The 24,632-nt window shown below is 36.0% G+C and overlaps 1 protein-coding gene across 12 annotated transcripts in view; it reads right to left on the reverse strand.

Moving 5' to 3' along the window:
• Sh (Potassium voltage-gated channel protein Shaker) overlaps positions 1-24,632 on the reverse strand; it is a 307,044-nt gene that overhangs the window by 19,538 nt on the left and 262,874 nt on the right. For 7 of the 12 annotated variants that reach the window (XR_012451843.1, XM_074094231.1, XM_074094256.1 and 4 more), the window contains 7 exons: positions 22,248-22,351; positions 19,987-20,148; positions 19,124-19,767; positions 18,455-18,584; positions 16,491-16,696; positions 12,567-12,790; positions 10,953-11,148 (listed from right to left, as the gene is read on the reverse strand). Coding sequence is in view for 11 of the 12 variants with exons in the window: in XM_074094231.1 (XP_073950332.1) it covers positions 10,960-11,148; positions 12,567-12,790; positions 16,491-16,696; positions 18,455-18,584; positions 19,124-19,767; positions 19,987-20,148; positions 22,248-22,351 (1,659 nt within the window). In the remaining variant the exon portion in view is untranslated. The other 5 variants (XM_074094281.1, XM_074094308.1, XM_074094238.1 and 2 more) reach the window with 4 other exon arrangements.

Genomic DNA, 24,632 nt, shown 5'->3' on the forward strand with positions numbered 1-24,632 from the left:
ACATAAACATTATCGTACATAATAATACAAGTCTAAAATAAATATAGGCAATTCTGGTCATTTTTTTATGTACGCACATATTTCTTACTATTTACGAGTATAAGCTAGATTTTTCTATTAACTAGATAGATTTTGCTAACGCTCAACACACAGATGCTAATTCAAGGTCGAACGTTTAAGAAACTATTTAGGTACTTAACTAGTAGATGTTTCATCCCACGTAAGCACAGACAATAGTTATTTGTGCAACGAGAGAAAAAAGTTGTTTTTTGTTGCGAGTGTTGATTTTGAATCCTGAGTAAGCGAAGGATTCAATAATTGAACCACAAGCGTTAGCGAGTGATTCTAGGTTAGAATCCTGAGAACAGTAGGTAAGGGATTCAAACACTCAAGATGCAAAAAACTTTGGTCTCGTGTGACACATACAATTTTTCACCTCGGCAGCGAGAACATAATTTAAATGTAACATAAGAATAAAACCACATATACCTACCTGTTTAAAAACAAACACAATTTTTTTAATATAATCCAATTGGGTTGAATAATAAACGTATAAGTTATTATAAATGTTTTTATTAAGATTTCTATTACATTAACATAAATAGATTTGTTACATATTCATTCAATTTGACAAATATTTATTCCAACTGTAGAGGCAGTATACGGAATTCTTTTATAAAAAAACAAGAGAAGCGACTTTCGTGCAACGAGGTTGCATACTTTATTTAAAGATCGGGAAAATTAACATTTTGGAAATTTTTCGTTGTCATGTGTAATTTATTAGGTATCGATATATTTTTAATGCCATAATAGTTATTTGTGCAACAAGAGAGCAAAGTTGTTTTTTGTTGCGAGTGTTGATTTTCAATCCCGAGTAAGCGAAGGATTCTATAATTGAATCACGAGCGTGAGCGAGTGATTCTAGGTTAGAATCCTGAGAGCAACAAGGGATTCAAATACACGAGATGCAAAAAAACTATGGTCTCGTGTGACACATAAAATTTTTCACCTCATCAGCGAAAACATCATTTAAATGTAACATAAGAATAAAACCACATACATATACCTACCTTTTCACAAAACAAACACTTTTTTTTTAAATATACTTTATCCGAATATTAAGAAACAAATATAATAATCACATTTAAAACCATAAAAAAGTGTCCAGTAGATACAATACAAATCTCATACTCATAACAGTCATAGCATGCATTGTAATTTGAACTTAGAACTTCTTGTGCTATATGTCACCCTTATTTTTTAATACTGCAAAAAGCCTCATCTTGGGGTGATTAAAAAGGTTTAACAATAAACGTATTGTTACTAAACATTTAAATATGAATTTAATTAAGATTTCTTTTACATAAACATAAATAGATTTGTTAAAAAATCATTCAATTTAACAAATATTTTTCCAACTGTAGAGGCAGTATACGGAATTCTTTTATAAAAAAAAATAACAAGAGAAGCGGCTTTCGTGCAATGAGGTTGCATATTCTATTAAAAGATCGGGAAATTTTACAGTTTGGAAATATTTCGTTGTCATGTACCTAATTTATTAGGCATCGATATATTTTTAATACCAAAAATTGACTTTAAAATTGTAATCAACACATTTGATCCTATCTCTCGCTTTTTTCGTGTTGAAGTGAAAGTAACAGATCAAAGTGAAGTTCAAATATTTGGAATTCAGTAGACCCAACGCTGTACTCAGCATTTAAAAAAAATATTATAAAGTTACTATGTCTCACGGAGTGAGCAAAATGCGATTTTGCTTACTGATTTCTCATAGCAAAACCTGCCTGTTTGAGGTGCTGAAGTGAAAAAAGATTTGTCGACAGAATGTTTTAATTCCATTTAAATAAGCACTAATGAAAGCCGTGGTGGCCTAGTGGTTTGACCTATCGCCTCTCAAGCAGAGGGTCGTGGGTTCAAGCCCCGGCTCGCACCTCTGAGTTTTTCGAAATTCATGTGCGGAGTTACATTTGAAATTTACTATGAGCTTTGCGGTTAAGGAAAACATCGTGAGGAAACCTGCACAAACCTGCGAAGCAATTCAATGGTGCGTGTGAAGTTCCCAATCCGCACTGGGCCCGCGTGGGAACTATGGCCCAAGCCCTCTTGTTCTGAGAGGAGGCCTGTGCCCAGCAGTGGGCCTTATACTCGCTAGGCTGGGATTGGGATTGAAGCACTAATTTATTACGGGAAAAATGTAGGGAAATTCACGCACGAGGTCCGTTTTTTCGTCAGATACCTACAAAATGTATTTCTTTGCCACTCAGAAATTTGGGTGTTTTCACGTTAGAAAATAGGCTAGTGGGTGGGAAGGGTAAGGAAGGGGGAACAGCAGCCAGCACAGGGGAGCAATGGACCCCGCGCGGCATCGATTCGGGGCCGAGACCGACCGACCCCGTGGCCCGAGCACGTGGCGGGATGGGGGCGAGGATGGCAGTGACGTCACGGGGCACCACGGTGCCGCAGCGAGTATCGATCCTGTTTGGTACTCCGCATTCATTCAAGCTGACGATCGAAAGGTTGCACCCACCACAGATGCGTTCTGCATGACGTATGCCATGCTATGAATGGTGCTTGCCGGCCCGCCATTCACTCGCTTTAGTAATGTCGACTTTGCATGCTAAACTCCAAGCAACAAACACTTTTTGAATCGAGCGATAATTTAAAGTTATAAACCACAAGAAGTTGGCGTGATGGTGACAAAGACGACAATAATTCACGTACCTACAACAATAATAATAATATATCAACCTATCTGCCTTTTGTGGCCATGGCTTCGCTATTCCGCAAGTTTCAAAAAATACTTTCTTACTTAGTGCATTAAATATAAGAGTAAATACGAATTATAGTATTCATTAAAGGCCGCATTATCGATACTAGATTCTGTAGTTTATTACATGAACCTAAAAAAAGGTATTGTGTTTTTCAAGAATCCCTAATTCACGCGTCTAATTCAAGCGTCAAAAATGAACGCATAGAATTAGTAGTAAAAAGTAAATACATAATAATTATCTTATTGTCTTAATTTAAAAAATATAAGAAAATTTGTCCGATAAACGCTTGATAAACGCGTCGCATTTTTAATACACGGGTCAAGCAAAAGTAAAATATTCTAATTAAAACGTCGTTTTTCTAATTCACGCTCGTTTTTCTAATTCACGCGTCTTATAAATTTTATTTTGTTTCTTACCTTTAATAATTATAAAGTGCCCTATAAACATTTAAGTTTCAATGGTCGATATGTTACTGTATTGGAAATAAAATTAAATAATTGAAAAGTAAGTGGAAAAAAGCGACACGTCAATTAGAATTAGAACACTAATCTGGAAAAATACCGAAATATGTTTTAAGGATTATCAATAACTGGAAAATCTTATATTTTATAAGCTTTTATTTAACTCATAGTCAAAATACCACAACCTATATTTTATTTAACTTTCAATGTATGAATGTCTGTATGTATGTATGGATGGATGTGCGGGTCAAATCTTGCAAGTTGAAATTGACACACTTTCAGTGGTCGGATTGACTTTACATTTGACATACTTATGTAAATCTGGTGACAATACAATGATCTGGCAGTGACATCCTGGTGGTCTAGCCAGGATCGTCTATGCTGGACGGAACTCCTTAACGGTTAATGGCCTCGACTTGAAATTTGGTACGAAAATGTGGTTTGGATAACAATGCAAGTGAAGTCAACAAAAAGTATAGTCAGCACAAAAAAAAGTGTTAGACAAATTTTAAGATCACACGTTGCGAGACGGAGCTGTTAGTGAGTTACGTAAAAATTTATAATTTGTAAGGTTATGAAAAAAATAGTTAATCAGCCGCAAGCCAAATAAAACCCAATAAAATGTAGAAAGCGCTTATGACAAGAGCTTTTTTTTGAATTTTGAAAAGTAAACATGTCCTAAAAACCTATACAAAAGACAATATTAAAAATGAACTAAAAGAATTTCCCTGCTCACCCGCGACCTTACGATAGCTAAGCTTATGCAAAATATGCGTGTTCATGCAGTTCCTCCACCTCCACACAGTAAGAACACACACAAATCACACAAACCCATCTATCACCACCACCACACTACACTGACGCGTTTCGAACTCAACCAGAGCTCATCTTCAGAGTGACACAACCGTACACCATCCTACCAGTTGTTAGACTAACGAACCACAACCACCGTTTTAACTTGTCACTGTAACTCCCCAAGTACCCACATACGTTTTATGAAACAAAACAAAACTACCCACAAATTATTAATACATTTTTTAAACCGTCCTTCAAAACTACCTTGATTTTTATTTATTTACTGTCAAGGCATGTTTTATTAACTACCATTGCTGAAATTAGATCCAAGCCGTAGCAAGGGAGATGAAACTAAATTTACCTGCTCATTAATAATAGACCCCATACTGTTGTATCTAATTATCTCCATGCATTCTAAAACATCGAGACAAAACCCTTGCCACAATAATGTAACACTTCATACGAATCCGAGTCCGATAAAGAATGATTTAGTTCCAAAAAAGATTAATTTATTTACACACTCATGAGCGCTTGAAAGAATAATTTAAAACTAAAATAACATCTGTTGACGTTTATTTTGTTCTTTATTTGAGGCATTTTTTATTTACCTAAAGAAAGCTTTTGATTAATAGCTTAATCTAGATGATTATTTTAGTTAATTTTTGTCAATATGTGAGTGGACGGCGACAGTATCGTACGCCAACGGCTCGGTTAGTAGTGTGCGTTTCAGCTACGTTGTCAACTCGCCGACAATTCGATGCTAAGCGACGTTGCCAGATTTCGTTTGATTTGTCTGATCAAAATCACATAATTACCATTTTGAAGCTCGTTTAACTTTTTTTTATATTTTTGCTGGCCATAGGTACAAAAGACTGAAGTGCAGCGAACAAATGCATTGCCAATTCTTTGGATTTCCGACAGAAATTAGGAAGAAAATCACATAACATGAACGTATTAACAAATAAGTACGGAAAATTGCATTAACGGATTATAAATTAGTAGTGATAAAATCAGATAAAGGCTGCATGGCTTGTGGCTTTTTTCCATAAAATAAAAATAAAAAAACATCAAGTCAAATGTCAAATTCGTCAAGTCATAACAAAAGTTTAAAAAACTGAAACTCGACTACGGAAAAAACGTGAAATAAAAAATAAGAAAATGTTTAAGAACTATACGCAATTAATTTGCTCCTCCGTGACCACAAATATGAACCTCCGCAAAGTGACGCCTGATTCAATCTAGCAAGAAAATATTCTTATACACAGACTTCAGGAGGAGTGCCGTGGTCGCATGTCACCATAAAATTAATTGTTATGCAAGCAAGCCTTAAGGCTTGTAGTTGTACTGTGCATATTCAGATTTACCTAAAATTAAAAAAAAAAAATGTTTGTGCCTAAAGTAGGTCTTATAAATTTTTAGCTACACATTTCAAAAAATATTAACATCATTAACTGAGAACAATAAAAAAAAAAACAAAAAAAAACTATATCTTACAATGGGTTTGAACTCGAACTTCCTAATCTGTGGGTAGGGTAAACTATAGCTTTATGCAACTAGGCCAATCTGCTCTTTGATCATGAGAGCGAAATTAACAAAGACTTCTGTTTACAACAAATTACAAGCATGTGTGCGAAAATATCTCAGTCGAAACTGCAGCGATCAAGTGAAAGTATTTTCTAAATTAAAATACATCTGAAACTTAGTAGGATATATCACAAATTTCACGCTATTGGCGGTATGTACATTATTTTATAAAAATATCCACGATTTCAATCGTAAAAAAAAAAATACGTGGAATTTGCACACTAACGTCATCTACAGGCGCTTAGTGCCTAGCTGACCGTGACAAACGACCTTAATACCTATAGTTTATTGGGAATATTTTTTACATGATTACTTAAGATGTCAGTTATAAGATTTAGTGACAGACAAACACTAAGTTTTCGTACTTTAAAAAAACCGGCCAAGAGCGTGTCGGACACGCCCAAAATAGGGTTCCGTGGCCATTACGAAAAAATAAGTAATATTTTTCTAAGGATTTCGTATTTTATACGGAATCTTCCAAGTTTAGGTATATTTTATACCTTAGGCTGCTATTCACTCTTAAACTACTAATAATTCTCAAGCAAACTTAGCCGTTATAGTTTTCCTTGAAATTTTGATATACTTACTACCATTCTGAATTTTTTCAAATTTTTCCACCCACCGGTTTAAAGGGGGACGGGGGACGCTCGATTTAAATGAAAATTTGCACTTTCAAGTTGAATATTTTGCGAACAAATCACTGAATCGAAAAATCGTTTTAGCAACCCCCTAATGATTTTAAACCTATCCAACGATACGCCACACTACAGGGTTGGATGAGAAAAAAAAGGAGGAGGTACATTAAAAAATTTTTTTTTTAAATTTTATTGTACTATTTTTTCGGCATAGTTTACATACATATTTGTGCAAAATTACAGCTTTCTAGCATTGATAGTCCCTGAGCGAAGCCGCGGACGGACAGACAGACAGTCAGACAGACAGACATGGCGAAACTATAAGGGTTCCGTTTTTGCCATTTTGGCTCCGGAACCCTAAAAAACGATGTCGACTGTTATTTGTCAATCTCGTCGTTGTAAAATTAATTCGGTGTTATAAAGTAGATTTTAGATATACATTTTTCACCAATCTAATATGTACAGTCAACTACAAAGAGATGTATCCATGTTAATCTTACAAAATGATGTACTTTTTCGCATGTCATAATTAATTACCCTTGGTCGGTGACATTTCTAGTACCAAAAATACCTTATCACTGAAAAAAAAAGGATACCTAGCTTAACTAGTTTTCGATTCCTTGAGGTTTAGCCAAAATGTACATATTTTATTATGCTAATATTGCAAAACTGATTTTGTAAGACATCACCTAACTTTTAGCTACCTACTAGTAGACCTTAGTTTTGTTGTCACTCAAGTTATGTTACAAGCAACGATTTTTTTTTGTTACTGTTAGCAAATCTGTTATTCAGTGATAATAGTACATTATCATTGACTCGTTTAAAATGCAACAATTATGTATCCCGCAACGCTTCCTCCGAATGTAGGTACCATCAGCCAAATTTGTGGTCTACCACCCTAAAGTTGATAATTGTCATACCAATAGACGTATCTGTCAACTTGAAAGTTCTACTTTAGCGACATATTCATTTGATAGGAACTCGTTTAAAAATTGATAGACCACTTATTTGGCTGATGGTACACTAACAAGCCTCATTTACATACTATCTACCGACCGATATATTATGTCAAATATAAAAAAAACGTTCAATGTTCCAAAGAAATGTAACCAATTATAGAATCCTTCGCTTACTCGGGTTTCAAAATCAACACTCGCAGCAAAAAACAACTTTGTTCTCTTGTTGCACAAATAACTATTATGGTATTATTACTACGAATCACCTAATAATATTCGTTTTTTTTAAATTAATTTGCAACACTCGTAACTTTTTATATTTGTCTGCATGTATGAAAGTTGTGGTTGTAAAATTTGCAAACCATTTTACGGCCACTTTCTGGTAACCTATAGAGTCGCAATTTGGTATACTTACTTACATCATCATGCGGATCATCTCCGTATGACAGAACTCTTGAACGGTAAATGGGGTCCACTTGTAACTTGGTACAAATATGTACTCGTATATAGTTTGGATGGCAATGCAAGGACAGTGAACAAAAAGTTTTATTTCGTTTTATTATTCTAGAACAATGGGAAGTACCCAATGGGTATTGATTTATTTGAAAGTCCCATAACTTGCCAGCCAGGCAGGTTCAGTGGTTTTCATTTTGAGGTACGGAACCTCGAAAAAACGCGGTTCGGGTAAACTCATATATAACCACATAACTTGAGTTTTTGTCTAGATTCAGCGTATTCAAAAATAACACATTCAGCACATAATAATTGTAAGTACGCCAAAGATGTGTGCGATTAAAAATAGCCACTGATCTGTCGTTACGTCGGTATGTTTACAGTTAGAAATTCTTTGTGTACGCTGAGAAATGTGTGTCCTCGCATGTGTGTAAACCCTGAAGTAATATTTTATTGAGCGCGTATTTAATTACAGCAGAGAGAATATGTGTAAATAAATTATATTTTTCATCACACTTGCTCTTAAACAGTGTCGTAACATGCAGGCTACCTTGGTTGCAACCCCCCAAATAAAACCCTCGACCTTAATGTGCTTGTCATGAAACCCGTGGTCGGTAAATGAGTTATTGCCCGTACTAATTTTGTTGTCATGAAGCCCAAGGTCGGTAAATGAGTGTGATACTGCATGGCGTGCAGGAGCGCGGCGCGCGCACGTCGGGCACATGCTACGTGGGGTGGGGCGGCGCGGAGGCTGGCGCTGCCAAGAGCGTAGTCAGCGGTATCGGCAATTTTTGAAAAAATATGAGTTTTTCTTTTACAAATATACAATTTTACTCGCAAATGTGATGAAAAACATTGTATGTCGCACGGGCGGTACTAGAATTACGAACATCGACTCATTAAAGCCCTCAGTCTTCGACTTCGGGCGTCTAATAGACTCTCGTTCGTAATTCCTTGTTTACCGCCCTTAAGACACAATGTACTATTATTTCTTGTTTTGTCCTTAATTACAGCAGTACTGTAGTGTGTTTTTTTAATAGGGACTCGATAGGCGCGTTGGCTTGTTTTTGTATCATTAAATACACATGCACCATTACTATTACTAGTAGAAAAACTGTTTAGGCCGGTCTTATAGTAGCTGATTACACTAGAAATCGTAAATATCCCAACTGTAAATATGTACTAGTGCTAATTTTTTAATATGTTGTTAAGGATTTTTTTATATGCAAGTTTGCAGCTTCTGAAGACCTTTGCAAATTTCGTAACATTAAAAAAATACTCATTTAAAAAAAAAATTGTCGGTGTCTACTAAATCTCCTAAATTATGAGTTTAACATAAAACATTTTTAATGCCTTAAAATTGAATTTTATTTGCAATAATTAACTAATTAGTAACCGGATCCAGCACTGTACGAGTAGGTACAATATTTATCAAAATACCATATATTTAGTTACGAAGGTTACAATGAGATGAGGACGTCAAAGGAAAATGTATGTGCCAATATTTTTTTTTTTTTTTTTTTATGATGTTGTTGCGTTTGGCCACAATCACGCCTGATGGAAAGCGAGGATGAGGCCTACGATGGAGCACGCTTGCCTAGTAAATGCTCATTCACCCTAGACTTGAAGGCGGCCAAATTGTAGTGTTCAGGAAACACAGTCGCAGGCAGGGAATTCCACTCTTTTGCTGTGCGGTTGATGAAGGAAGAGCGAAAACGCTTTGTGCGGATTTCGGAAATTTCAAGTCTCTGGCTCAATTAATTTAAGTTCTAGTAGTCAGTACAGGACACGCTACGAGATTAGCACAGGTCTTTCGAAGATGCAAAGGCTACTTAAAAAAATATATATATATATATATTAGTAGAAAATCAGAACTTCCAGTTAGTTTGCGATTTTAATGTAGGTACTTTAAAACCGGCCTATTGGTACGGTAGGTTCTTTAACTTAAATATGTATCCAATTTCTATGCAGTAGTATGGAAAAGTGAATACTTAAATATGTTGAGGAACCTATGACTACAATACTTATGTATATGTCGGCGGCCGATCGTAAAATCCGCCAGATCACGAAATTCCTAGGCATATCGTAAAACGCCGCCATTTCATGATATGCCTAAACGTTGGCCAGGCATATCACGATGTGCCTGAGAAATAATACGGCAGATCGATTAGAGCAACGCATTCGTCGATATTCCTAGCTCTATACCGGGCACATCGTAAAATAGTTTCTTTTTTGGCCACTGGTGGCGCTGCGTATGCAATGGCGGCCGTGACCAGCTGACCGGTCGTGTTTGTTTAGCGCGTGAAAAATGTCGGCGTCGCAACAAAATGATCCTTAAACCGAAACTAGTGATTGAATTCAAAATAGAAGTGCAAAAGAAAGCTTTTGAACATCAGCTCCGTTCTTTTTATGTGAATCAAACGGATTCTGTGCACAATATGAAAAAACCATGGACGTCTGCCCGTATTTTAGAGGTTAGTATTTTGTTGATAAATAAAGTATTCACTAGTTGTTATTTATTTATATAGAAAAATTTAGGTACGACGAGCGAAGCGAGGAGTGGTTAGTATTAATTGTGATCACGACGCACGAGCCGAGCGAGCGAAGCGAGCGTGCCGCGGCAGCGGCCGGCGAAGTGCCAGAACCGATATGGCGGCGTTTCATGATATGCCTAGGAATTTCATGATCTGCCTAAACTCGCCAAATCATGAAAAGGCGGCGCTTCATGATATGCCTAGGAATTTCATGATCTGCCTAAACGTCACTAGGCAAATCGCTAAACGGTGAGTTTTGAACGATATGGCGGATGTCCCTTAGCCAATTTATGAAATGGCGGCATTTCACGATATGCCTAGGAATTTCGTGATCTGGCGGATTTTACGATCGGCCGCCGACATATACAAATGGAAATAAAATATACAAGGGAGAGAAAAGTGAAGTGACTGGCGGTGTCTCTATGGAGTCTTCGTGGTAACTCGTGGAACCCAAGGGTTAGGATGATGACACTTAAGGACCGTTTATTCACTCTACAGATAGTCTTTTTTTTTACTCACAGTACCTTAAGGAATATGAGTGCGGAATAAGACATTTACCAATATTGCTTCTTCGGAAATAAATTTAGATTAAGAGCCTGTTTCACCACTCATTGATAAATTTTATGTGACAGATAAATGTAGTGCCGTCTCTGTTTATTCGGACAAAACAAACAGAGACGACATGACAGATATATAAAAGTGGTGAAAGAGGAGGTGAGAGTAGGTAATATAGAAGTTAACTTACCCAATGGTCAGACGTCCGTTTCTATGGCTTCAGCGGCATGCAGGTTGTTGACGCGCACGGTGCAGGTGGTCCGGCGGCGCATGGTAGGTTCGCGGCGCTGCGCCGGCGCGCCGTCCTGCGCGTTGCCCTGCGCCAGACGCAGCGCTAATCGCTGCGCTTGGGCTTGCTGCTTCTTCTGAAGCTCCTGCTGTTGCAACTGCCATGCCAAAATAGGAATGTTGACTCCACCAGTCAAATGACATAATTCCTTTAGCTGTCTAAAGACGATTCTCCCATAAATTTTGTGTGGAAATAGCGAGTTATGATTTGATTTGAATTGATTTATTTGCCTACTTAATCTACTAACTATTTATTTATTTTAAAGTAATTGAAAATCACATTAAAAACTTATTAACTTAATAAAAACAATTTGATTATACATTAAACCTACCTATTACTATCTATATACTATTTACCTACTAGCTTTTTCCCGCGAATTCGTCTGCGTAGATTTTTATATTTACACAATACTCCATAACAATGAGTTTAACATCCCGCATTGTCCGTTTCCGTGGGATTTTCAAAAAATCCCTTCAAACTACGGTTAAATACGTAATCAACAGAAAAACATTAAGTTTGACATCTATAATGCTCAAAGAATAAAATTTTAAATCCCCCCTTACTATTTTCCTACATCAAGCGATCTCAAATATTACGTACGATGTCTTTGGGATCGCAACCCAGACTCGCGCTGGCTTGCCGTTTCAGCCGAAAGGCGATACTAGGTATTGAACTTGGTCAATACTATCGACCCAATACCAAGTAGGTAGTAAGTAAGTAGGTACTAGTGGTAGTGTGCGTGTTGCGGCAGCCGCCGAGTCGCGTTCGCGTGCTCCTGAGAAGAAGGGCTACGGAATAGCCCGAAACATGTCGAGCTAAACTCGGTTTAAGACGTGAGTTATCCGTTACAATATCATTTAATATGAGTGAGTCTCACGGTAGTTTCATGTTCAAAATGAACTATTGATAGCGAAACTATACTATCGCTAATAATCGCTATCGCAAGATCCATATCCATCGCAGACCCTTTTTCTAATGCAAAAAAAGGAAGTATACCATAGGATATTTGATACCACCATCTATGGACATAGTTACTTTTTATGAATTGTTAAAATGCGATTCTCCTATTATTGATTTCAAAGCAACTAAAAATCTAACTTTACAGTTTTGTGGAATTCACAGCTAATTTATTCATAGAAGTGAATAAGAATGGCAATTATTGGCGATAATCATGATCATATTCCTTAGTTTATGTTTGTTTCGAAAACGCTAATCGGTAAAGATTCGACAGATTAACTTACTATACTTTTAAAACAGAATAGTCTTAATTTTTATAAACGCACTACAATGAAACTTCAAATGTAATCCACAAACAAAACTTAATGAACAACATTACTGTCGTATATTTACTGGTATACATATTTTTTTCTGAGTTCAGAAGTGTTCCATGCAGATGACGTCGTTGCTTCTCTTTGAACTACAGGCAAACCAACAGTATGGTTAAAAACCGACGCTGCATAAGGCCATCTGCGCTCGTCAGCATAGTAAAAGAGTGAGCAATCTCGAGTAACATACCTGGTTGTGACGCAGCGCATCCTGGTGTTCAAGCGCAGCAAAGTCGTCCATGTTGCCGGCCTCCATCACGGCCTGCTGTTCGAGAAGAAGCTTTTCCTCTTCCTGCAGACGACGCAGGTTCTGCTCCAAGTGCGGGTCAGCCACTAGAGCATTCTCGTCCAGTTCCATCATCTCCGAAGAGGAATCATCGCTCATGGACGACTTCTTCTGTATTGGTCCTGAAACTACAGGGACCAATCATGCACCGTCGATGGAGATATTGGGGAGCCCATTTTTACAGCGGTTACGTTAATCAAACTAAAAGAGAGCCTACTGATGATAAGGCAGTATTTGTTAGCGATTTATTCATTTTAATCTGATTCAGGGGTAAGTGTGTTTTCGTATTATTTTAATAACTATTTATGTTTTATATACTTAATTTTAGTTTCTTATACTCTCTGAAGTTTGTATTCTTATCAAATTAGGTTGTAAGTGGATAAAAGCGGTAAGATAAAATAAGAAAGTCGTCTAGACTCAGCTACTCGGGTTAAATTGATACCAGCAGAGCCGAAATATCGCGAAATTCGAATACTCAATGCCTGGCTCATTGCCATCTCGGACAAAGACATTCTGGACGAGTTCAAATTTAATTGCAATGCAAACTTTGACACAAGGTAGACATATTATTAAAATTGTCGTGGTACACCTATGTGTCGAAGAAGAGTGAACGTTACACATACGTTAAATCTAACCAGGTTTAAATATCTGTAGAATGGTTTAACCAATGTATGGTTTAACTTTAAAGCGTAGAATCATCTTAATTTTGATTGGGTAAAAATAGAATGAATTATATATATTGTAGTTTAAAGCGTTATCTGCTATTTAAGCGTTAAATATTTCGATTCGACTAACTGACGGTTCAAAACAATACCTATTAATCAAACTTCACCCGATCAACCGGAAAGAAGTAAATCATCATAAATAACTGATTTAATGTTTTTATTTAAGTTTTTTAAATAATTCTCGCCAAAAAAATAATCGTTAATTTTTCATAATTTTAAACATCCTTTAAATTCTATTATTTTTTTGTTACTAAAAATCTATTGATATAGGGAAGGTAAACACTTCTTTATTATTTTTGTTTCCGAGAGAAATGGTCCCTTTTGCAGGGAATTTAAATGCTCGAAAGATGCTCGGATCTCTAGATCTTTGTTATGCGTTAATCTCAAAATACAAAATGAAAACAATGAACAAAAGATACACAACAACCTTCACGGCAAACTGCAAAAAATTAAGTTTTGCAAGATAGCCGCGTTAGTTCTGTTTTTCACGTTAATATGTGTCTGTCATTTGTTTTTGATCGCATAATAGAGAACTTAAATAAATAATTATACATAGATTGTATAGTAGTAGTTTCAGTAAAGCTCAAAAGTAGTCGGATAGTTTAGTATTTTGTCGCAGTAAACAACAATAACATGACAGTTCGCCATGTTTCAAATTCATTCATGTTTCAATTTTTAATTACTGAATGTGACAAGACATCAAAATGTTCAGCTACTTTTGAACAGCACTGTACTTAATGGTTTTTTATTCCGTCATATTGAAATTATCTACATAATGTGCCAAGTTACTCCTAATCCTAAATCAAACACGATATTTCGTACTGCCTACATAGTGTAAATATGAAAATTGAAAAAAAATGCACAAGGTTAGTAAAATACAATTAAAATAAAATTATAAACATCTAAACAGACATCCAAAGTGTGACAAATAATGGTCAAACAAAGCCAGATTCTCGAAGGGGGCGAGCAAGCGAAAGCAAGGGAAAATCAATATACCGTGATCCACTGACACAACGACGTACACCAGAAGCTGACCTATTGTTCTTACCTGCATAGCAGCAGCAACTCGACTATATTACGAGTAGACCAAAAACAATAAACATTTATAATAATTATGCACATAAACTTTTCACGTTTGTAAAAGTACAAAATCGAAGTAAGAACTAACTTGCATATGCATATATTAAGTAAAATCAGAACAACATGGTTTTTTTAAGCTTTAAAGAAAAAAATATTAGACAGTTTTTTTGATTATTATTTATTAAATATTTTTCTTATGGTTTATATGTACATAATTTTAGTTTTACTTAAAAACAAATAAGCGTATTTAAAATTTTGGTTGTTCTGAAGAAGGGACTGTGAACCGTTTGCGTGTAGGTACACAACTAACTAATAACAACAAATAAAAAGTAAAATATTTAAGTTGGTTTTTTCGTTTTAACAAAAAGTAAAAGTATAATTTAGAACCATGACGTACATATAAAAAAAGGAATTATTGAATGTATTGCACTTGATAAAAATACTGAAGAATAAAGTTTGTTAAAAAGTGTGAGAAAAAGTTTGTTACAGCAAAATCTTGATTTGTCCATTTAAAGTAAGTAAAAATGTTTTAAGTAATTTAAAGTACGCTTTCGAAAATAAGTTTACGGCACGCGCAATGCATGTCCTCCACAAAAAATGGCGTGTATTAGATGCAGCGCACCATGAGGTTTTGCTATATTTTTTTCAACACTCACGGGTTAGATGCAAAAAGACTAATAATTTAATTAAGTCATATACTCATATATAACAAAAATAATAATTTACTATCATTATTTAAAAAAATACATAGGTAACTTAAATCTATTATTTACAAATTTCAAAATAGTATTTTCGTCTCTTATTTGTTAATATCACAACGATCGTCCCTGTCGATTAAAGGTCCATGTAAATTGAAAATAATACAAACACTGTCACAAAATCAATAGTTACAGCGGATCTCTTCTGTTTCATCTTCCTTTCCACCTGAAATTACCGAAAATTAACATAAAAGGAAAATAACGAAGAAGCGCATGCATTTCAAATAATAAAGTGGCATAAATGGCTCATGCGGGACTTTTCGAATATTGCTTTGTAAATAAATTATAAAAATATTACATATAATGATGCCTTAGCGATCGTGTTGACAAAAAGTAGCGGATCCTCAGAATACGTACTGGCTGACAAAGATCATTTGCATCATTAGTCAGTTATTTCACCTTAGTAGGTACTGACGTGGAACCTGTTCATTGAAGGTATATTTTGAGCAAAAGCTTACTGCGGCGCACGCTATGCACAAAGCGCGTCACATATTGAGCTATAATTCAATTAGCAATGCATCTCATATAGGTTACCTATTTATATCTTCCCTTATCTTATTAGTTGACAGAGTCTATATAAACACGCAGCTATAATACCTATTAGTATTTATTGTAGCTCGGTATATTACAATATATTTTGTATATTTTGGGCATTTAGAGAATGTTCATTTTACGACATGACTTTGTAACCGATATATTAAATTCCGCACCAGAATCGTCCTTTGAAGAACAATTAATCAAATGTAATGGTATAATACTCATAAAATATATTTAACTGCAACGAGTTTAATGTAAATATTTTGATATCTTTGTTGTCTGTGGTACTTAGCTATAATATGCGGTATATTCATATATGTTGCGCTTAATGTGCTCTAGAACAGCGTTTCCCAACATTTGCCAATGGCAGACCCCCAGCGCCTCATACCTGTTACGTGAACCCTTAATAAACTTCTACCTACTCGTATGTTTACTTAAAATTTTGGTTTTGTCTCTGCGAACTCTCAGTAATAGAACCGCGGAGGGTTCCGCGGACCACAGAATGGGAAACACTGCTTTAGCGAATGGCGCGGGGTGCGGTTGGTACAGAGCGCAGCCGCAGTGCGCGCAGCAGCACCTGGGGTTTCGTACTTTACTGTTGATCAACACAAGATCATTAAGAAATTTGTCTAATTTAATTATTAAGATACTATGTATATATGTAGAAAAGCACCTTAGTTTCGTTGTTTGTTAAGCAAAATGATGTTTAATCCATGTGATCAACTTACTTAAATAGGGCTCCCCCATGGTCCCCGGCAGGTACGGACAACTGGTGACGTGGTTGAAGTTCTGGGACTGCATCTCCTCTTGGTCGGTCTCGCGATGGTAGAAATAATTGAAGTTCGACACGATGACCGGCACGGGCAGCGCGATTGTGAGCACGCCGGCGATTGCACAAAGTGAACCGACAATTTTCCCCCATACTCCAACGGGCCTAATAAAAACACATAAACGTTAAACCATTTTATAAATGTATTTATTTGGTAAAAATGTATAAAGTAAAACGATGAATCTATGATTATGCTGAAATTATAATGAACTAATGAAATACGAGTAATATGAACGCCATGATGGTGACATGCGTTAATTGTTAAATATACATACCTATCAATTCGTACCCTGGCCATTCTTATCATGATTAAGCTATAATAACACTGTACAAACTTGCACAACTATCTACATACGTGATCATGACAACGAAACATAACATTATTTTAAAAAGTATGTGGTACATTGTATAATAGTAACATGTTGTATTAAGACCATTCGCAGAGCAAAACGAGAGTAGGCATTATCAATACAATTTCATCCATCATCGTTCACACTCGCTAGCTTAAGATAAGTATCCCTGAAGATTTGCACTGCAATTATATCGCGTTGCAATTTGGGGTTTATCGCCAGCGGTTACACTTCAATTAAAGACGTAAAACGTTTCTGAAATGGATTATTCATTAAAATCATTTTCTTAACCTCAGTGTACATTTACTATCTGTAGTTGTTGAAAACGATTAAAATAAATAACTCATCTCGACCTCGTTTTATCCTTTAATATCAATGTAGTAGGTTAAGTTGAACTGAAATAAAATGCACGATAACCTACGGTGACGACGTTTTGCTACGACATTGACACTACGACATGAAGTCTCATACCTAAACATTTTGCAATCATGCAGTAATCCTAATTAATCTCAATGATATATTGAAACGCTAAAAGTCTATCGAAAATGGTGTAAAAGCAATGTAAGTACTTAATGATGGGAAGCTAATGACTAAAACAAGCTTTGGTATATGAACACCAATTTTTTTACATAGTAGCTTCATAATGTAAAATTTACCACTTTTTTGGGACTACAACAGGACACACATTAATTAATGCAGGACATTCCAAATAAGGAAAGTTAGGAGAGAAAGACAAACATTCTTGACAGACATGTATTGGGTGATAAGCAAAATAATTCTAATGCTTTTCCCTAGATGAAACTTTATTCGAAAACGTGCGTTCAAGATAAATGATCACCATTTTCGATGAGCTAAATCACAACATTGCATTACACTGGGTAGGTAAACATTTATTTCGTAGCAAAAGCGTAACAGAGGAGCATACATTCGGTCGTGGACGGGAACTTGAACGTACACAAATAGTTGTTTCACTTCAACTCGTTTGATTCAATTACGTGTGTCAACTCTGAAGTCAACATTCAGTTAATTAAGAATTGTGTTAGCAGAGTTGAAGTGTCTACAATGAAAGCTGATCCACTCATAAATACGCTTTTGGAAGGGCGATTGTCACTCCGACGACAGCACATAAATATTAGGGATTTCCAACACACGCAAACATAATGCTGCAAGTTGTTATCACACTGACTGACATACCGTGGGAAATTTTACAATATTGTAGGCTTCCATGTAAAATTGAAGGAGTTCATTAGGATTGATTGATGAACAGTAGACCGTAGTAACAAATAATAACAAGACAGAAATTTGACCGTGCAATAAGTAATCCGTAATAAAAGTGGATAAAGTGTAAGGTTAAGTTCTAAGCGAACCGACAATAAAATCAAAGTGAAGCATAGATACAAATGACGTGGCTAAAGAAAATCACAACCGTGTCAAACGTTAATGTAAGGTTGTAGGACAAAATGAGATGACGAGAAGGCATGGATGAAACATAGGTGAAGTCGCTGTATCATACGTCATGTCTCCGTATCCTACGGTCGTCATTGTCACGACCGCCCACCAAAACGCATCAGGTATGGATTTGAAGAAGCTGTTCTCACTTCCGGCCTCAGCGAAGTACACCGCAGATGAAAACAGCACCACACCTTTAAGAACAAGCACACACCAACGGCGAATACAGTGCGACATACAGGCCAGGGAGCGCTTGCGAGCGGACGGAGGCAGGATGGTGCGCGACGCGGGTTACCTCATGTCTCCATAGCCAACGGTGGTCATCGTTATGACTGCCCACCAAAAGGCGTCGGGTATTGACGAAAAATTAGTATCGGGGCAATCTTTATCGGCAAAGAAAACGGCGCTGGAGAACACGACCACCCCTGCGAACACAAAGTACGTTGTGTACGCAAGCTTCGGCGCGCCCGCGTCGCGCCGGCCTCTTCACCACCCGGCGACGAGCGCGCCGCTCCAAATTCTGCTGCTGCTTTTCACGGCATTTACACATTTCTTTGATTCCACTCGAATTCTGAATTCACTTAATTGCACAATGATCTTTCAAAACACAAAGTTTCAGATTTTTTTATAAAGCGAGACAATATTTTACGTTGACACGAGGCAGACCGACGAGAAGCTTTTTTATTCAATAATAGTTTTATACTTAAATTTTTAATTAAGTTTTGGCACTTACCTATAAATAGGAAAAATATCAAAAGTCCAAGCTCGCGCATTGAAGCTTTCAGTGTTCTTCCAAGGATTTGCAACCCTTTGGAGTGTCGGGATAATTTGAAGATTCTGAAGACGCGTACCAGGCGGATCACACGCAGTATGGCGAGGCTCATGGCTTGATTAGTGGACTTGTCCTGTGGGGATACTGGTGCACGGGGAAGGTTGAGTGTATCCTCTTCTTCAGCAACAACAGTAGCCAGAGTGATGAAGTAAGGAATGATGGCTATTATATCAATAATGTTCATCACATCTCTAAAGAAATTAAACTTGTTTGGACAGGCCAAAAATCGCACTATTAATTCAAATGTAAACCAGATTATACACAGCGTCTCAATAAGGAAAAAGGGATCCGTAATATCAGGCACTTCATCCTCTTCAATCTTGGTGCCATTGGTAGTGGTGTTAAAGACCTTGTAGTGTTTAAATTCTGGGAGCGTCTCCAAGCAAAAGATGACAATAGAGAGGAGAATGACAAACACGGAGATGATTGCTACAACTCGGGCCGCCTGGGAGCTCTCGGGGTATTCAAAGAGCAGCCAAATCTTGCGCTGACGTTCATTGGAGGGCAGAGGCTTCTCTTCTTCTTTAATGAAACCTTCATCCTCACTGTAATAAATGTTTTAAACGTTCGTTGAAATATTTTATTGCCAAGCTGTAAGAAACTACGATCCTTATGAAAAAAGGAAGATTCTAATGCTATCAAATCAACAACAGGCAATTTGTACACGTACTAATTATGAGTATACTTAGTATTTCCGAAAAGTGACCAGACATAAAAATTATGCGAATGTCATATTTGAATACCTAATGAATTTCCGTTCATACCGAAATTTATTGGTGGCTTGCTCGCCGAGTTCGTAAAACTTGATTTCTTCGGAGAAAACATCCAATGGGACGTTGACTGGGCGGCGGAGTCGACCGCCGCTCTGGTAGTAGTACAGTATGGCGTCGAATGAGGGGCGGTTTCGGTCGAAGAAGTACTCGTTTCTAAAACAATTTTTAAAACTCAAATTAAACTAGACCTAAGTTAAGTAATTTGGTACGGAGCTTCCATACAAATTTATTGCAGCATACGTATGCACTGGTAGCATACTAGATTTTATTGCGCTAATAAAGTGTCTATCTCTTTCGCACGTCATTTGGCGGGTTATTAGAAAGGGATAGGTACTTGATAATGTTCGCGACAAAACCAATACAAAGCCTACAATCAGTTTTCAAAGCGTACTAGGTGGGTACACACACATGGAAATTTATTTTATTTTGGTGGCCGTTACCTAACCTGGTAGCTAACCAGGGTACTATGTACCTATAGTGGAGTAAAGTAAGTTTTACGCTATAAAATTTAAGAGCTACACTATTTTTAGGATTTCGTACCCCAGTTGGCAAGAACAGACCCCTTATTCTTCTCAGGGACGTCTATTTAGTGTTAGTGGTAGGTATCAAGCTGAAATTATTAAATACTCAAGCTTGATACTACCTCTTAGAGGAGTGTAAAAAATCTAACGTCTGAAAACTGCGTTAACGAAAAAGTTAACGCAGTTTTCCCAGAAGCTTGAAATTTGGAATGAAGGAACCACTTATACCAAAATCAATAAGAAGAGTGAAAATCTTAATGTTTTATGTGTCTGACTAAATCAGTAAACATTTAAAATTACCCCACACTGCTTAGGTACATTTTACTTAGGAGCCGCTCTGCGATATTTAAGATATTACAAATATGCGCAGATCCGAGGTCGACTCGAACTAGCGCATTGAAGCTAGTTACACTCGCACTTGTCCAATTTTTTAGGGTTCCGTAACCAAAATGGCAAAATCGGAATCCTTATAGTTTCGCCATGTCTGTCTGTCCGTCCGTGCGCGGCTTAATAATTTTGCATGGACATACAGGCTGGCCCATTTATATCGGTCAGTATGGGAAAGTCTGAAACTATACGACATACGAAAATTTCTTCTTAGGAACCATGACATCGATTTTAATAACAAGAAAAACTGCATTCATGCATTTAAAAAAAACCTGTACTCAGCTCGGAAATCGAACCCGGTAGTTTTTAAAAAAAAAAACTTACACTATTTCTATTTAGATATCGATTGTGTACGTCTTAAGAAGTAAATGTGTCCATAAAATAAATTAAAGTATGTGATAACAATGCATTTTATTCATTTTAGACATAATGTTTCATGGACACATTTACTCCTTAAGACGTACACAATCGATATCTAAATAGAAATAGTGTAAGTTTTTTTTTTTCAAAACAACCAGGTTCGATTCCCGAGCTGAGTACAGGTTTTTTTTAAATGTACGAATGCAGTTTTTCTTGTTATTAAAATCGATGTCATGGTTCCTAAGAAGAATTTTCGTATGTCGTATAGTTTCAGACTTTCCCATACTGACCGATATAAATGGGCCACCCTGTATATAGCAAAGCAATTATGCCGACAAAGTAGTAGTAGCCATCCCCCCCTTACTTAAAAGCTGCACACTACTACCTACACTACAATTTTATAGCTATTAGTTCGAAATATTTGAAAAAAAAAGTGAATTGCCGCCTAACTTGCAAAATATATGTACTTACTTGAAAAATTCCGTACAAAATTCAAAATTCTTAAAAAAATATGAAGTACGTGATTTTTCTTAACTGCTACGGAATCCTATCCTGGGTGTATTCGACATGCTCTTGGCCGGTTTTAAGTCATAGCTATAATTACAATTACTAAAAATGAGAGAAAAAATCTCATGGGAAATATGAGTTTCATTAATTTCGGTGTACATATCTTCTTATAAATTGTTCCTCATAGGAAAAATATTGCATGATTTTTAACTTGACATAATTAAAAGAACAGCGAATGTACGCATTGCATAAGCTGACAGGGCATGGATTATGCAAACAAATGAAAGTTTTTTTTTTAAACTCAACCCTCCGAACTTACACCAGTTTTGAAAGATTGGTACTCGTATTGTGGAAATGGTTGCGATGTGGTGCGTGCTCAATTCTAAGACTAAGTAACGATATTCAAGTACCTAAGTGACATGTTACGATATTTAATTAAAGTGGTGTTTAAAATAAAGACACCCAAAGAAAACTTACCTTAAAGGGTCAAAGTATCGTATCCTTCTTGATGGATCCCCCAAAAGTGTTTCCGGGAATTGATTTAATGTACGCAACTGAGTTTCGTATTTGAGGCCGCTCACCTGTAATATGGATAGTACATTAATGGTATATCAAAACAAAATCGATTAACACGGAATTTAATAGATACGACAAGCAACCATCCACACGACAGTATAACCTTACATGACAAAGACAGAACAACGCATATGCATTTCCACCATACTCAAAACCATTTTTTTTTAGTGACGAAATTCTTAGACGTTAACAAAGACATTTGAAAGCAAAGTTGGTCGTTTCCACATCCTCACATATCTTTTTATCTATTTCTCATAGTACCTTATGTATTTTTTTATTATATAGGTATCTCATGGTATTTAGCGTTGACTTTTGCATTCATTCGAACTGCATTCTCTTATCAATTATATTAGAGCTGCTAACGTCGATAAAACATTCGCAAAAATCAAGCAAAGAATGACGGTAAAAAGTGTTTTTTATTTTATTTTACTGTGAAAAAAAACAAGTGCAATAATTTGTTTTATAATGACTTGTTATGTTTAACGTTTAAGTATAGGTATGAGTAAATTAAACAAATATTTCAGACAAAATCTTAAATAATGAAACATATTTTTACTTTCATGAACTCTTTTGAATACCCACTAGACTAGGTACTAGAATGATTTTTGTAACTGATAATAAATAAATAAAATAAATAAAAAACTATCACGGGATAATTCACAGCAATTGACCTAGTCCCAAAGTAAGCTTAGCAAAGCTTGTGTTATGGGTACTAAGCAACGGATAAATATAATTATATAGATAGGTACATACTTAAATACATATCAAACACCCAAGACCCGAGAACAAACATTCGTATTTTCATACGAATATCTGCCCCGACACGGGAATCGAACCCGGGACCTCAAACTTCTTAGTCAGGTTCTCTAACCACTAGGCCATCTGGTCGTCTAAAACTAACTGACGACTAAGTAAACCACGTAATTCATACATATATTTATAGAACAAATAATATTAATTAAATAGTAAATATTGAGTAATAATTAGTTTTTAAACTGACTTGAAGAAATGATAAGGTTCTAATGTATATATTTTTTTAATATTTTTAATCGTGAATCCCAATTAAACCGAGGAAATTATTCAAAAATTGTAGGCACGGGTACGACTATAAGGTGATTCGGGTCTGTTTTCTAATAATTCATACAAATTGCTCGAAATCACCATTTGGTGTAGTAGAACTGATGAGGAAGACCAAGATGGCCACCGAAACTGATCAATAACAAGTATTTTTACGGGTTGTAATTCGATACTTTATGACGACCGACCGGAAGGCCAAGTGATTACAGAACCTGATTACGCAAGCTTGAGATCCCGACTTCGATTCCCGGCTGGGGCAAATATTTGTATGGATAGATGTAGGGGATAAAACGGTGCTGTAAAAATAAGTGAAAATTGTACAAAATAGAGAATAGGCATTCAGAAAACATAGAACATCTGGAAAAATAACAAAAATACACAAAACTTAAAAAAAATGCCTGTCTAAAGCGAGACAAATATCAAATAACCGACTCATTAAGAATTCGAAAAACAAACGTCGAACAACACGGAAAGTAATAAAAAATAGCTGCGACATTAAAATTAACAACAATGAAATTAATAAAATTATAATAGAATCTGAACAAATAACCAATCCCAATATTATAAACATTTCAACAACAAAAAAAATACTGTAAAATAGATCAAAGTAGAAATAGTTTATTCCTATCTCCTGTTTCACCACAAGACATTGTAAAAGCAATAAAAGGTTTAAACAATACAAAATCAACAGGCTATGATGGCATATGTACTAAGGTTCTGAAATTGTGCGCTAATGCATTATCAGTGCCCCTAAGTCATATTGTGAATGTTTCTTTCTTGCAGGGTAAATTTCCGGATCGGTTAAAGTATTCCATGATCAAGCCTTTACATAAAAAAGGGTCTAAATTAGATTTAAACAACTATTATCGACCTATCACCCTAATACCAATTATTTCAAAAAATGACAAAAATTAATCTTGATAAGACGTTAAATAAACTTTACGACAAAACATGAAATTTTAAGTAATAATCAGTATGGATTCAGAAGGGATAGATCAACGACTTTAGCGTGTTTTGATCTGGTGAAGAGGGTTACTGAACAAACTCCAATAGTTGCAGTTTTACTCGACATGAGTAAAGCTTTTGATTTTGTGGATCATGCCAAATTATTGAACAAGTTGAATAGGTATGGTATAAGAGGTCCATCTTTGGATTGGATCGCTAGTTATCTCAAGGATAGAAAACAGTGCATGGAAATTACTAAACTTA

This window comes from Choristoneura fumiferana, chromosome Z, assembly GCF_025370935.1.
Source record: "Choristoneura fumiferana chromosome Z, NRCan_CFum_1, whole genome shotgun sequence".
NCBI classification, from domain to species: Eukaryota; Metazoa; Arthropoda; class Insecta; order Lepidoptera; family Tortricidae; genus Choristoneura; species Choristoneura fumiferana.